Here is a 12,861-nt window from a genome sequence, read left to right as displayed (position 1 = left end):
AAAAACAAAATCCTCCTTCTATTATAGTCGGGTAAAAATAATATAAACTCATAATCTGGTAAAATAGAGGAGTGCTCTATATGAAGACTTTTGGGCAACTTTCAGAAAGCACTCGAGCAAAGTCGCGGGGGAAAGCCAGTAAACACTTGTATAATATTGAAAACGTATACGATACACTTAGTATTCTTGAAAGTGTGTGCTTTATTGGCTTAGAGTCGGTTATTTTAACAGCCGGCCGCAAAGTGCACTTCGAAGTGAGACTGTATTTCAAGTGAGAAATGTCTTGAATTTTATTTGTGTTCCAGCGAACTCTGGGAGATACTTAATTGCAATACAGTATTATGTTGTTGTTTATTTTGTTGCTACTCTATATGTATGTATACAAATATGGGAACAAATTTTGTAAAGTAAATTTTAGAGATAACAGATACCTAAAAATATGATCTACTAGCTTTCCGCCCGCGACAAGAAAAACCCGCATAGTTCCCGTTCCCGTGGGATTTCCGGGATAAAACCTTTCCTATTTGTTAATCCAAGTTACCCTCTATATGTGTGCTAAATTTCATTGTTAAGTAGTATTTACGTGAAAGAGTAATAAACACACACACACATCTTCACAAACTTTCGCATTTATAGTATTAGTAGGATAGGATAATACTACGTATCCCTTATATAAGTAGGATTTCTCATGCAAAAATCAAAGAGCAGCATTGTTCAAAAACATGTTTATTATAAAAATAACATATTAAAAACAAATCTAAAACAAAATCCATATAACATAGTAAAACCTAGATTTAGCTTCCACGGCTACAGTCGATAAGCAGTGCGCTCAGTAAATCGTTTTTCACGTCGACTCACGCTGTTTGACTTTCGAAGTTATTTAATTAAAGCTGTGTTCGGTGACGAAACTGCTGAATTTGAAAGTAATTTGATCAATCAAAAGTTTTATCTGAATGTGGAGACTATGGATTTTGGAGCGTTTATGCATGTAATTAAATGTGATATATTTTGAACGGATGATGGTTTTGCATGAGAAGCGCATGCAGTGCTACTCCAGGCGTGTGTGTGTAATTTAAAATGTATGAAAATTAATTATGTCGCTCAAGTTTTGCTTCTTTCGGGGCGTTTGCATGGCATAACTATAATTTAGCTAGTAGTTTTAGCTGAAATAAACAGCAAAAAAAACTTCATTTTAACAAAATTATCAAACAGGAATAACCAGCCAAGCGTCAACACCCATGTTTTATGACTCAAAATTTAAAAAAAAATCCAACAAAGTAAACATAACCTCACATAGATATGTGGAGGCAGGTCGTAAATCGAACATTCTGGAAGGTTGCCCAACGTCTCCGCATCTCTTTATAATTCGAGTAACGTCCCCGGGTCACCGCTATAACCCTGATTTTCATAATCCGACATTGATGGTAGATATTATATATACGTAGTAGGTAAATAATTTTGCACGCGCGTGTAGGTAAGGGAAAACTTGTAGGTGATGCTCATCTTTTCACGTATTAAATCACTTTTTTATCTTATTTCTAAGATTTTCTTAACGCTAACATCAAGTGAAACTTTATGACTGTTTCTTGTATGCTGAACGACGGTATTTATTTATAGACAGTTAGACGAATCCAAACTTCCTCAACAATATTTTCACAATTGCCAAAATAATATACTAACTAATAACCTACTTTTTGTATATTATACGGATTTGAATCAGTATTTTACCCATACAATAAAAAGCTATCTGATAGTAGTAAGGTGATGAGAAGTAATGAAAGAGTTTTCATAATATTCTGACATTCATATTTCCACATGAAAAATACAGACCCAAACTTATTCATGCGTTAATTTATAAATAAAGCATACGTAAAAGTATCTTCTAACCATTTCTAACTGAGAATTTCCTGGAATAACAAAGAATATCCACATGTAACTGAAACTAGTTCATTAAAATATAAATTACTTACATAGAAATATCGGATTCTTGTGTCTATCTGTCTCAGAAAAAACTCTGACTAACGTCGCGGTTAATTGGCGTGTCTCCCTATTTTTCATGTTTATTATTTATTGAAACATATTTTGCAATAGTCGTAAAAGTCAGACCGTATCATTTTCGCATAAATTTATTTGGTTTATTGAGAAAATATGAATAACGGGATGAGCTCTGATTTGTAACAATATTTTTTTTATACAGAAATTCCGATGCTCTGTTTTTATTTCCCGGTTTTTGCATAATCAATGGCATAAAAATGTTAATGATTTGTAATTATTTATTTATGCGTAATGGAGTCATAGTCTTGTTTTTCGAATGTTGTGACACAATTCGGCTTATAAAATGCAGTGTTAATAAGAAGTTGAATATTAAAACTTGTTTGTAAAAATATTATTTTCCTTATTTCATGTGTCATCACTACATAGTATAAAACAAAGTCGCTTTCTTTGTCCCTATGTCCCTTTGTATGCTTAAATCTTTAAAACTACGCAACGGATTTTGATGCGGTTTTTTTAATAGATAAAATGATTCAAGAGGAAGGTTTTAGTATATAATTTATTAGGTTTTAGACAAAGCGGGCGAAGCCGCGGGCGGTAAGCTAGTATGAAATAAGTGAGAATAGAGTTCAAACTGGATAATATCTTTACATTGCTATCATACATTGATAGTTTTTGATGGAACTGCTTTTCAAAAACTTTTATACATAACTAGCAGTCCGCCCCGGCTTCGCCCGTGGTACATATTTACGTTTTCTCTACGTAAAAACCATCCTCGTACTTCAAGAAATATAATAAAAAAGAATTATCGAAATCGGTTCAGCCGTTCTCGAGTTATGCGCTTACCAACACATTTTGCGATTCATTTTTATATATAAGAAGAAGATTTCATAGAACGTGGAGCTAAGGTACCTATTGACATTTTAGTGACGTAATTCCCGCCCAATTGTCACCACAGATTCACAAACATGCACAGCCACAGACAACTATTCTCTAATGCACGACAAATCGTGCACTCCACAGATAAGACTAAAGAGCAGCAATAAAATGTTTAACTAATGATATTATTACTTCCATCGATTTTCAATTTACGTGAAAAATATAGTGCCTATTAGAACCGAGTCTGTTTAAGTTGCTAGTGGTCGTTAGTAGCAATATGCGGTAACTCACATGATAGTTAAAGTTTCCGCTATAAAGATAATAGGAAACCTAAGGAATGGTTTTTTAATGTCCGATATGTTTACAAAGTTAGCAATTGATATTATTAATTGCTTTTGTTGGCAAGTTTGCGTAAGTTTTTCTAGCTGGGTTTGAAAAACTGTGATCAATCATGATTACGGAGCTCGTCATTTAAACGGTCGGATTTTTCAGTTCTGCGAATATCCGTAAGATAATTAGAGAGAATTGATGGTGCTCTATTTTTCATGATTTATCTTTACGAAAAATTATGTCACATTTCACATAACTATAACATTAGGGGAAGGGGGGGACATAATATACACAGGAGATAATAGTATTGGTAAGACCCTCTAATTTTATTGGCATTTTCAACAGTGATTTTTTTGGCACAATATTACTTCTTACCTGTTTCGGTCATTCCAATGTATTACATAACATAACGTAATTTATCATTTTCTTTGCTAGAACTACCAAATATTTTGGCCCTAACCTAATGAGTACAATTAGCGCAGTCCTCTCACGCCTCTAATCAAGCTCAAGTTAGATAGAGTTCGTCAATTGCCTTCATATATTACGTGGTTGCATGACGTGGGCGAAAAGTGTCTTATGTAAGGAAGTATGATCATAAACAGATTTGGGTGTTCAGAATTAGGGAGGTTAGGTAGAGAAGATTTTCACTAAATGAAAGTCTCTACAATATAGTAAATAGCTAGTAACTATAGTAGAGGAGCTGTGCCTATTTGTGTTTCAATAGAACTTACCAAGTTATGTGATTGGCAATTAGTTATCTTTTTTTTATTTAAAATCGTCGTTCGATTATTGATTTGTTACCAAATTGTCTTGTCTTTTAATTAATTTTTAACTTCACATGTCATCGTATAGGTAAAATAGTTAAGAAAAAAATAAATAACTAAAAATTATTTCGTAAAAACGCTGCCAAAAATAAGAAAACGTTGCGAAGTCACATAAAGTACCAGGCGAGCATAAAGATGATCGCGTATCCAATTTAACTTATCTCGGCTTAGAAGTTGTAACGATGAAATCTCAGTTAATGTGAGCCGCTAGACAAAGACCTAGCACTTAGGCGCATGCCTAGAATAATGTCCGTTTACATGCCAACTGTTTGTGATGAAAAAGCTGTATGGTTAATAGAGGATTTAGGTAAATATATACATAGAATTTTGATAAAAAAAATGTAAAATGTAAATATTTCACTTGATCTCGAATTATTGTGTTTGTATACATTCATATCTTAATTCAATAATATTAACTAGATAATTGGATATTTGCCTTAACGATGTTTAAACAAATGTAGCTACGAATTACATTTTAAATTCCAAATTCTTCACTCTTATGTATTTGCTTTAAAAACAATACGATCGTCAAAAAAATTAAGCTAATACAATTTAAAATTGATTTCGTAACGTCGTTTACAGACTAAATGCTTGGATATTCGGTTTCCCATAAAGGATTTTTCCGAGCGGTGGCGCATAAAGACACTATTTCAAGCGAAGTCGCGATTTTTTCGATCACATTTCAATTGAGGCAGGTGGCGAAAACAATTTTTTGGGAATTTACTTCGAATGCCACGGGGATTTCTGCGGTGAAGATGTCGATTGCTTTTTGATTTGAATGTTGAAATAAACAGAGCTGGAGCAGAGATATTTTTTATACGTAAAACATGCAACGTTTACATTATACTGTCCGCAATAATTGGTTTTAAAAATCTAATATATATTATAAAGGCGAAACTTTGTAAGGATGTATGGATGTATGGATGTTTGTTACTCTTTCACGTAAAAACTACTGAACCGATTACAATGAAATTTAGCACACATATAGAGGGTAACTTGGATTAACACATAGGATAGTTTTATCCCGGAAATCCCACGGGAACGGGAACTATGCGGGTTTTCCTTTGCAAACGCGGGCGAAGCCGCGGGCGGAAATCTAGTTAGTAAATAAAGGTTACGAGTCAGGTTTAATATAAAGATACCACGAATATAAAGAGATAATTTCCCTTATGGTATATGCGTTATGTATTTTAAAAATACTTAAGCATAGAGCCTAGGCAAAATTCACGACATTAAGTCCCCGGTGAAGGCTAAGAAAAGAGAGTCTCGTCTCGTAAAGGAGGATGATCACCTATTAGCAAATAAAAGATGATTAACCAGTTAAAAAGATTTACATCTGCCCCATTGCCCTTAAGTGGACACCGATATTCATATTTTTCATATAAGAAAGTTCTATAATATATATAATACTAACCCCATGGTTGTTGATCCAATTAATTCTTATTTACATAAAATTAAGAGATAAAGAGGGCCTTATCAAACACAATATAATATACACAGTATTGAAATAATCATATAGTCTTATGTATAAAACATATCAAAATAATATTGATACATTAGAAAGCGTTCACGTCCTACAAATTGGATTTACTTGTATGGCAGGTGAGAAACGCTATTGTGTGCACGTGACTAGTTTTATTTTGTTCTTATATTATGTATCCATACTAATATTATAAATGCGAAAGTAACTCTGTCTGTCTGTTACTCAATCACGCCTAAACTACTGAACCAATTTTCATGAAATTTGGTATGTAGATATTTTGATACCCGAGAAAGGACATAGGCTACTTTTTATCCCGGAAAATGACGCAATCCCGGAAATCCCACAGGAACGGGAACAATGCGGGTTTTTCCTTGACTGCGCGGGCGAAGCCGCGGGCAGAAATCTAGTTTACAATAATTCTACGTTTTGTGTTACTATGTAAGTTTGACTATGATAGAGTATTCCTAGTTACCAGTCTTGTGTTTAAAAAGTTTAGGCTTACATTTATATACTTACGAAAAATAAGATCGGAATAAATTCGGAACCTTCTGGATAGGTAAGTATATATTATGTAAATGGAAATAATTATGTAATTGATGACTTTAGTACTATTATTTAGTCTGTATATTTGCAATGTTTTTTCTTTCTTCCTTCTCCCAAAAAAGCTACATTGTCTTAAACTTCTTGAAGTATACAACCAAATGTAAATACCTTTATTTTCCTCTCATTTTATATAAAGTAATGAAACCATTCCACTAATAGTGATGTAGTCTAGAGACTGTAGGTAATAGGTTCAAGACAGCTGTTTCGAGTTAGAAACAATAAATGAAATAAACCCTGCACTGGTTTGAACTGCTTCGCGGACTACGTGTAAAGGCGGGAACTGATGAGATGATTTTTTTTTATTATTTTATACATCGACATTGATAAAAAGTCTATGACTTACACTGTTCGGCAATCCATGAAGTGATTTTTTACAAATATTCAATGCGTTATTTGCCATAAATCATTAATTACCACATCAGAAACTTTACATAGGTAAGGTATCAAAAGTTTTTACAATTTTTGAAATAAACGCAAATGAAGTAGTAAAAATTACTTCTTTCATATTATGGTTATATATTATTAATTAGCACATTATACGTCTTATTAGACTTTAATTAAATTTAGTAGACATGGAAATATTTACAAAACTTGGGAATGTGATATAATTTCGGTTAATAAGCAAACAGGCAAGTTATTTTAATCTATCAGTATGCAAACAGATAAAAGTGTACCTAGTCACAATATATTCAATTCAGCCTATAATAAAGGCCAAGTGGAAATCAGTAATAGATTATAGTTTGTGTAGAGACAGAGGTTGCCTACAAGGGGACTTGTGGTCAACCGAAGTCGATTAATTGCCCAAAATACACCATCAATATTGTGGTAACAATAGCTCTGTTAGATGGCTCCAAGATAAATTATATGCGAAGTTCTGTAATGTTATTTTAAGGTACAAACGTGGGTTTATAATATTATAAATGACAGATGTCAACAGCTGAGTGAATATCAGCTCCTTAGTTTTAAATTCAAAAATCATATTAAATTCAATAATTACTTGTAAAAACAGTATAAATTAGTAATAGTTAACTATCTTATCAACGTACAAGTGTTATTTAATGTGAAATACGTATAATTACGTGACTGAAGCTGCGTTTTGTATAACGTGGATGTCAACGGCAACGGAAATTCAAATTCGAATTTCTTCTTGGATAAAACCAGGGGAGTACTAGTTTTAATATATCTTATTTATAGATACACACAACATTCACATTCATTTAAAGTTTAAACTAATAACACTGCTCATATTTTATGAGTAACGTCACAATAAATACATGAGCGCATAGTTATCGTCTCACTTTGCTTGACAAGTTGGAAGCAATTTAGAGGACAAAAACTAATAGCTCCAGACAAAATATACTTCAGTTCTAATACAAAACCTATATCTTATCCATTCACTATCTACTCTTTTCTTATAATTAAACCATATTAAGCCTATCTAACACAAGCAAAATTGTTTTAATTGTATCATATTATTATATACAATTTTTAACATCTATTTCACCTGTTTCAGCAACTAAAATTACAACATGCTGACCCGCAAGGCAGTGGCCAAAGATATGGAAAACAAACTAAAGGCCACACTACAGGATTTAAAGGCTTCTCAATCCCTGTGTGAACAACTCTTGCTGGAGAGAGAGGAACATGAGGTAGAAATCCAGCAAATAATAAACAAGAATACTAGTCTGAAGGCCGAGCTAGCTGAACTCCACACTCAATATATGGACAGCCAAAACAAATGCACAGCCCTTCAAGACCTTGTCGACAGCTTCCAACAGTGTTCCAATGACCACGAGAAGGCTCTCAGTCGTATCGCTGAACTGGAATGCAGTTTAATGGAGGTTCAGGAGGATAACTCCAAGCGGCTATGCAATTCATCCAACAGTCTTTTTGATGAACTGCTTGAATGTGGACAGTTAAGTGGTTTTGAAAACAGTAGAAACATTAAGTTCAATTCACACAACAAATTGAAAAAATATCTTAGATTAAGTAAGTTTATAAAACGTACAAAATCAATTATTAGAAATAGATTTTCATGGAAAAATGTAGTACAATTACAAAATAAAAATAACAGTCTTGTGAAAGAGTTAGATAGATATCATAGGGACTTAGAACATTATAAAATGATATATGAAGTGGAAACTACTGAACTGAAGGAGAAAATAGACTCATTAAATGATACATTACTTGACCTCAACCAAAAATATTCTGCTGCCCAGTTACAAATTAATGAACACATAAAAGAGGCAGATTACCTAATTAAGTTAAGCAATGAAAATATGGATCGTTTCGAATCTCTAACCAATAACTATGTATGTAAGTGTTCAATAAGTGACAATAAGCAACAGTCGCCCCTTAAGCTAATTGACTGCACTGATATACATAGTATTCAATCAACGGCAACAATTCCATCTACTAAAACGAAACATCTTTCCACGCAGGAAATTATTGTGTTGTCAGACAATATTGGTCAGGGATTTGGCGCTTTGCTTAACAATTTGGGGCATAAAGTAACTAATTTTTGTACTCCTAATAGTTCATTTACATATATCATGAATTCATTAGATAGTTTTACTTTTAATGAAAATAGTATTGTTATTATATTATATGGAGATAGTTTTAAATTAAAAAAACATGACATAGATATAGGATTTCAAAAAATGTTAAAAATTAGTAGTGAGACAAAATGCAAATTTATGTTGTGTACATTACCATATTTGCCTGGTTTGACACAAAATCAATATAAATTTATCTATAATATTAACTTGAAATTATATAATTTAACAAATCATCATAGTGATGCATTTATATATTTTGACATAAATTCTTGTATTAAATCTTTTTGTTTGACAAAGAATACAGTGTATCTGCCATTTAGATATAAGAGAGAACTTGCTATGTTAATAGCATATAAAATTATTAACCAGTCTGGTACATGTTTAGTATCAGACCCTGGATCTACTATAATTTTATGTAGTAGTAATTATATACATCAACCTAGTTTAAGTGTTGACAGACAATCTAGCCCTAAGCTAGATTTAAACTAGTTTATAAGACAACAGCTAAGCAGTCTTTTTCTATTGTGCATCAAAATATTCAAGGCTTGGCTAGCAAATTATTAGAAATAGAATTATTTTTAAATCATAATAGAATTAAAATATTTTGTGTAACAGAACATTGGCTTAAACAATGTCAGTTGTTAATAAATATTGATAATTATAAATTAAAAAGTATATACTTTAGAACAAACGCTATTCATGGAGGTTCTCTTATTTTTGTACACAATAGTTTAAAATGCAAGGAACGAACTGACATTGTTAGCCTTTCTGTAGAACGGACCATTGAACTGTCCTGTGTGGAGCTGGAGCGTTATATTATTGTTTGCGTTTATAGACCCCCTTCCAGTGACTATAATATGTTTGAGACAGTCATGGAAGAAATATTAAAGCGTTTAAGTAGGAGTAAAAAAAAAGTTATAGTATGTGGTGATTTTAATATTGATATACTTTTACAAACACAAACGGCAACACGAATTGTTAATTTGTTTCAGTCATTTAATCTGTATAAACTTTTTAATGAACCCACACGAATTACACCTACTTCTGCAACCTGTATTGATAATATATACTGCGACTGCAACTGTTTAGAGAAAAATATTCTCAATACACTCACTTCGGATCACTGTGGCCAGAAAGTAGTTTTTGAATGGGATTGTTTACCTGAATTTAAAAGAATTAATGTTAGGCCTATAACTAAAAAAGGCATTAATAAATTTAGAGATAATATTAATAAAAGCCTGCCCGTACTGAATGATCAATCCTGTCATAATAATCCTTGTGAAATGTTTAAAAATCTTTTTAATTTAGTGCATAATGAATTTGAAAAAATATTTAAAGTTAAATCTTTAAATATTACCAAGGATTTACCATTTAGTAAATGGGCGACACCTAGCATACATAGGTGTAGGATCGTTCTTTATGAGTTATATGGTATGAAGCAATATAATAAAGACCCATCTTTTCTTAGTTATGTTAGAAATTACTCAAAAACTTTTAAAATTGTTTGTTTTACTGCGAAGCGTTTGTATATCAGAGATAAAATACGCGACTCCGATAATAAAGTTAAAACAGTTTGGTCTATTATTAATGGTGAAATGGGTAAAAGCAAATCAAGTAATACCATAAAACTTGTTAATAATGGCATGGTTATTGACAAAAATGCTGATGTTGCGCTTGCATTTGAAGATTTCTTTAGTAGTGTCCCTGCTAGCATTACTAATAATTTAAATTCGTCTTCAGCACTTGCAGAGACCTTTTTGAGGGACCATGTTGCGGGGTGCAGCACATTATTTGAATTGCGACACGTAACTGCTAATGATATTGTTACAGCCTTTAAGACACTAAATTTAAAAAATACTTGTGATCTTTGGGGAATGTCCGTAAATTTAGTTAATAATATAATAGAAAATATTGCGAACAATTTAGCTTTTATATTTAATAAGTGTTGTGACTATGGTACATTTCCTAATTTATTAAAGCTTAGTAAAGTTATACCTCTATTTAAGAAAGGCGATCAAGAAGACTGTAACAACTATAGACCTATCTCGATTTTACCAACATTAAGTAAGGTATTCGAAAAGTTAATATTAAACCAATTGACTAGTCACTTTGCATCTAATAATTTGCTGCACACCAAACAGTTTGGTTTCACAAAGGGGCGCTCAACCACAGATGCTGGAGTTGCACTACTAACACATATATATAAGGCATGGGAAAACTCAAAAAATGCTTTGGGGATATTTTGTGACCTCTCCAAGGCATTTGACTGCGTTGAACATTGTACCTTATTGCGTAAACTTAATCACTATGGGATTAAAGGACAAGCTCAGAACCTCATAGCCTCATACCTGCATGATAGGATACAAACTGTAGTTGTTAATGGAGAACGTTCTAGCGGTGCGTCAATTAACATTGGTGTTCCACAGGGATCTATTTTAGGACCCTTCTTGTTCTTGGTATATATCAATGATCTACCTTATTATTTACAGGATAGGTGTGAAATAGTTCTGTTTGCAGATGATACCTCATTAATATTTAATGTGGATAGGCATGACCCAAATGTTGACGAAGTGAACAGTGCTCTTTTACACATATCCGACTGGTTTACTGCTAATAATTTATTATTAAATGCCAAAAAAACAACTTGTGTTGAATTTTTACTACCAAACGTTAAAAAGTTAAGCAGAAATATTACCTTGAACGGGGAGGTATTACACCCTACAGAATCGACTGTATTTCTTGGGTTAACATTGGACGAGAAACTACAGTGGGGAGCCCATGTCAACACCGCTGCAGGTAAGCTCAGTTCAGCAGCATATGCAGTCCGAAAGGTAAGGCATCTCACCGATGAAGATACAGCTAGATTGGTTTATTTCAGCTACTTTCATAGTATTATGTCCTATGGAATTCTACTATGGGGCAGGGCAGCAGATATAGAAACTATATTTATCTTACAGAAAAGAGCCATTCGTTCTATATATAATTTACGTGCTCGGGACTCACTAAGAGATCTCTTTAAGAATACTGGTATCCTTACTGTACCATCACAGTATATATTTAATAATATTTTGCATGTACACAAAAACGCCGACTTACACACAAGAGTAGGAGATAGACACTGTTATGGCACAAGGAACAGAAATAGAATTGAAATGCCATTTTTCCGATTAGCTAAAGTTAAAAATTCATTTATGGGTCAAGGTATACGCTTTTACAATAGAATTCCTCATAATATTAAAGAGTTTAGTAGTTCTAAATTTAAAACTTATATAAAAAATGTACTAGTTCAGAGAGCGTACTACAGTATTCAGGAATATATGGACGATAAAAACCCATGGAGGGTTGTCGCGTAAAAACCACAGGACAGTTCTTTGGCATGTTATTACAATACTTATATGTTGTTACATATGTATTTTGTAAAATTGTAAAACTGACATGATTTAAAAGAGCAACTATGGAGTTTCTTGCCGGTTCTTCTCCGTAGATACTGCTTTCCGAATCGGTGGTAAATTTTAAAATATGTAATGACGTTTCAAAAGTGCTTCTATAAGAAGTCTAATTGAATAAATAAATGTTTGAGTTTGAGTTTGAGTTTATATTTGTATGACGTATATTGTACGTCATATTACATATAAAACTGATTTAAATGTACTATAATATTTATTTATTGCTTAATAGTATGTCAAAAACTGGTAAAAGCGATTTTTTTATTGTTTACCTGTGAGGTCGTATTTATTTGTAAATTTTACGAATGTTTTTAATATTAAGTAGTAATATGTGCGACTAAAAATATTAATAAGGTTCAAATTAACTGATTCTTTAATTATTTAGCACATCACTCATTATTAGGGGTAAAGAAGATCAGAACTTGACTCCTCGTATTTAAAACACAGATACTAACCTATTTCCGACCGGCTTTGTAACTAATTCACCAACTAATAGACAATGTACACCCACCTTTAGCGAACTTAAAACAATTTCGCGCTATCAAAGTTGAAGAGTAGTTTTTATTTGTTCGTCACGTACGAAACGTCCCTGGAGTTGTTTGCTGCTAGTCAAGCCATAAACGAATTTACCAACTCAAAGATCAAGTGTTTTGGAAGATTCTAGCTATTTTAAAATAGCCTTTGGCATGGAAGATTGAATACGTGTTTGATAGAGCGGCTGTTTGGGTAATGTTTGTTATTAATTG

General features: G+C 32.5%; 1 protein-coding gene across 1 annotated transcript; it reads left to right on the top strand.

Annotated features, from left to right (window-relative positions):
• Positions 1 to 7,025: 7,025 nt before the first annotated feature.
• LOC149482520 (uncharacterized) lies at positions 7,026 to 12,274 on the top strand. Its single transcript, XM_089704222.1, has one exon. The coding sequence runs from the start codon at positions 7,641 to 7,643 to the stop codon at positions 9,156 to 9,158; it is 1,518 nt and encodes a 505-aa protein (XP_089560348.1). The 5' UTR covers positions 7,026 to 7,640; the 3' UTR covers positions 9,159 to 12,274.
• Positions 12,275 to 12,861: the final 587 nt, after the last annotated feature.

Source organism: Colias philodice, chromosome 15 (assembly GCF_061535455.1).
Source record: "Colias philodice isolate Cphi_HAF_F1 chromosome 15, ilColPhil1 Martin Lab GWU primary, whole genome shotgun sequence".
NCBI classification, from domain to species: domain Eukaryota; kingdom Metazoa; phylum Arthropoda; class Insecta; order Lepidoptera; family Pieridae; genus Colias; species Colias philodice.
The sequence above is the reverse complement of the archived record's forward strand: the minus strand, read 5'-3'. Positions and strand labels throughout refer to the sequence as shown.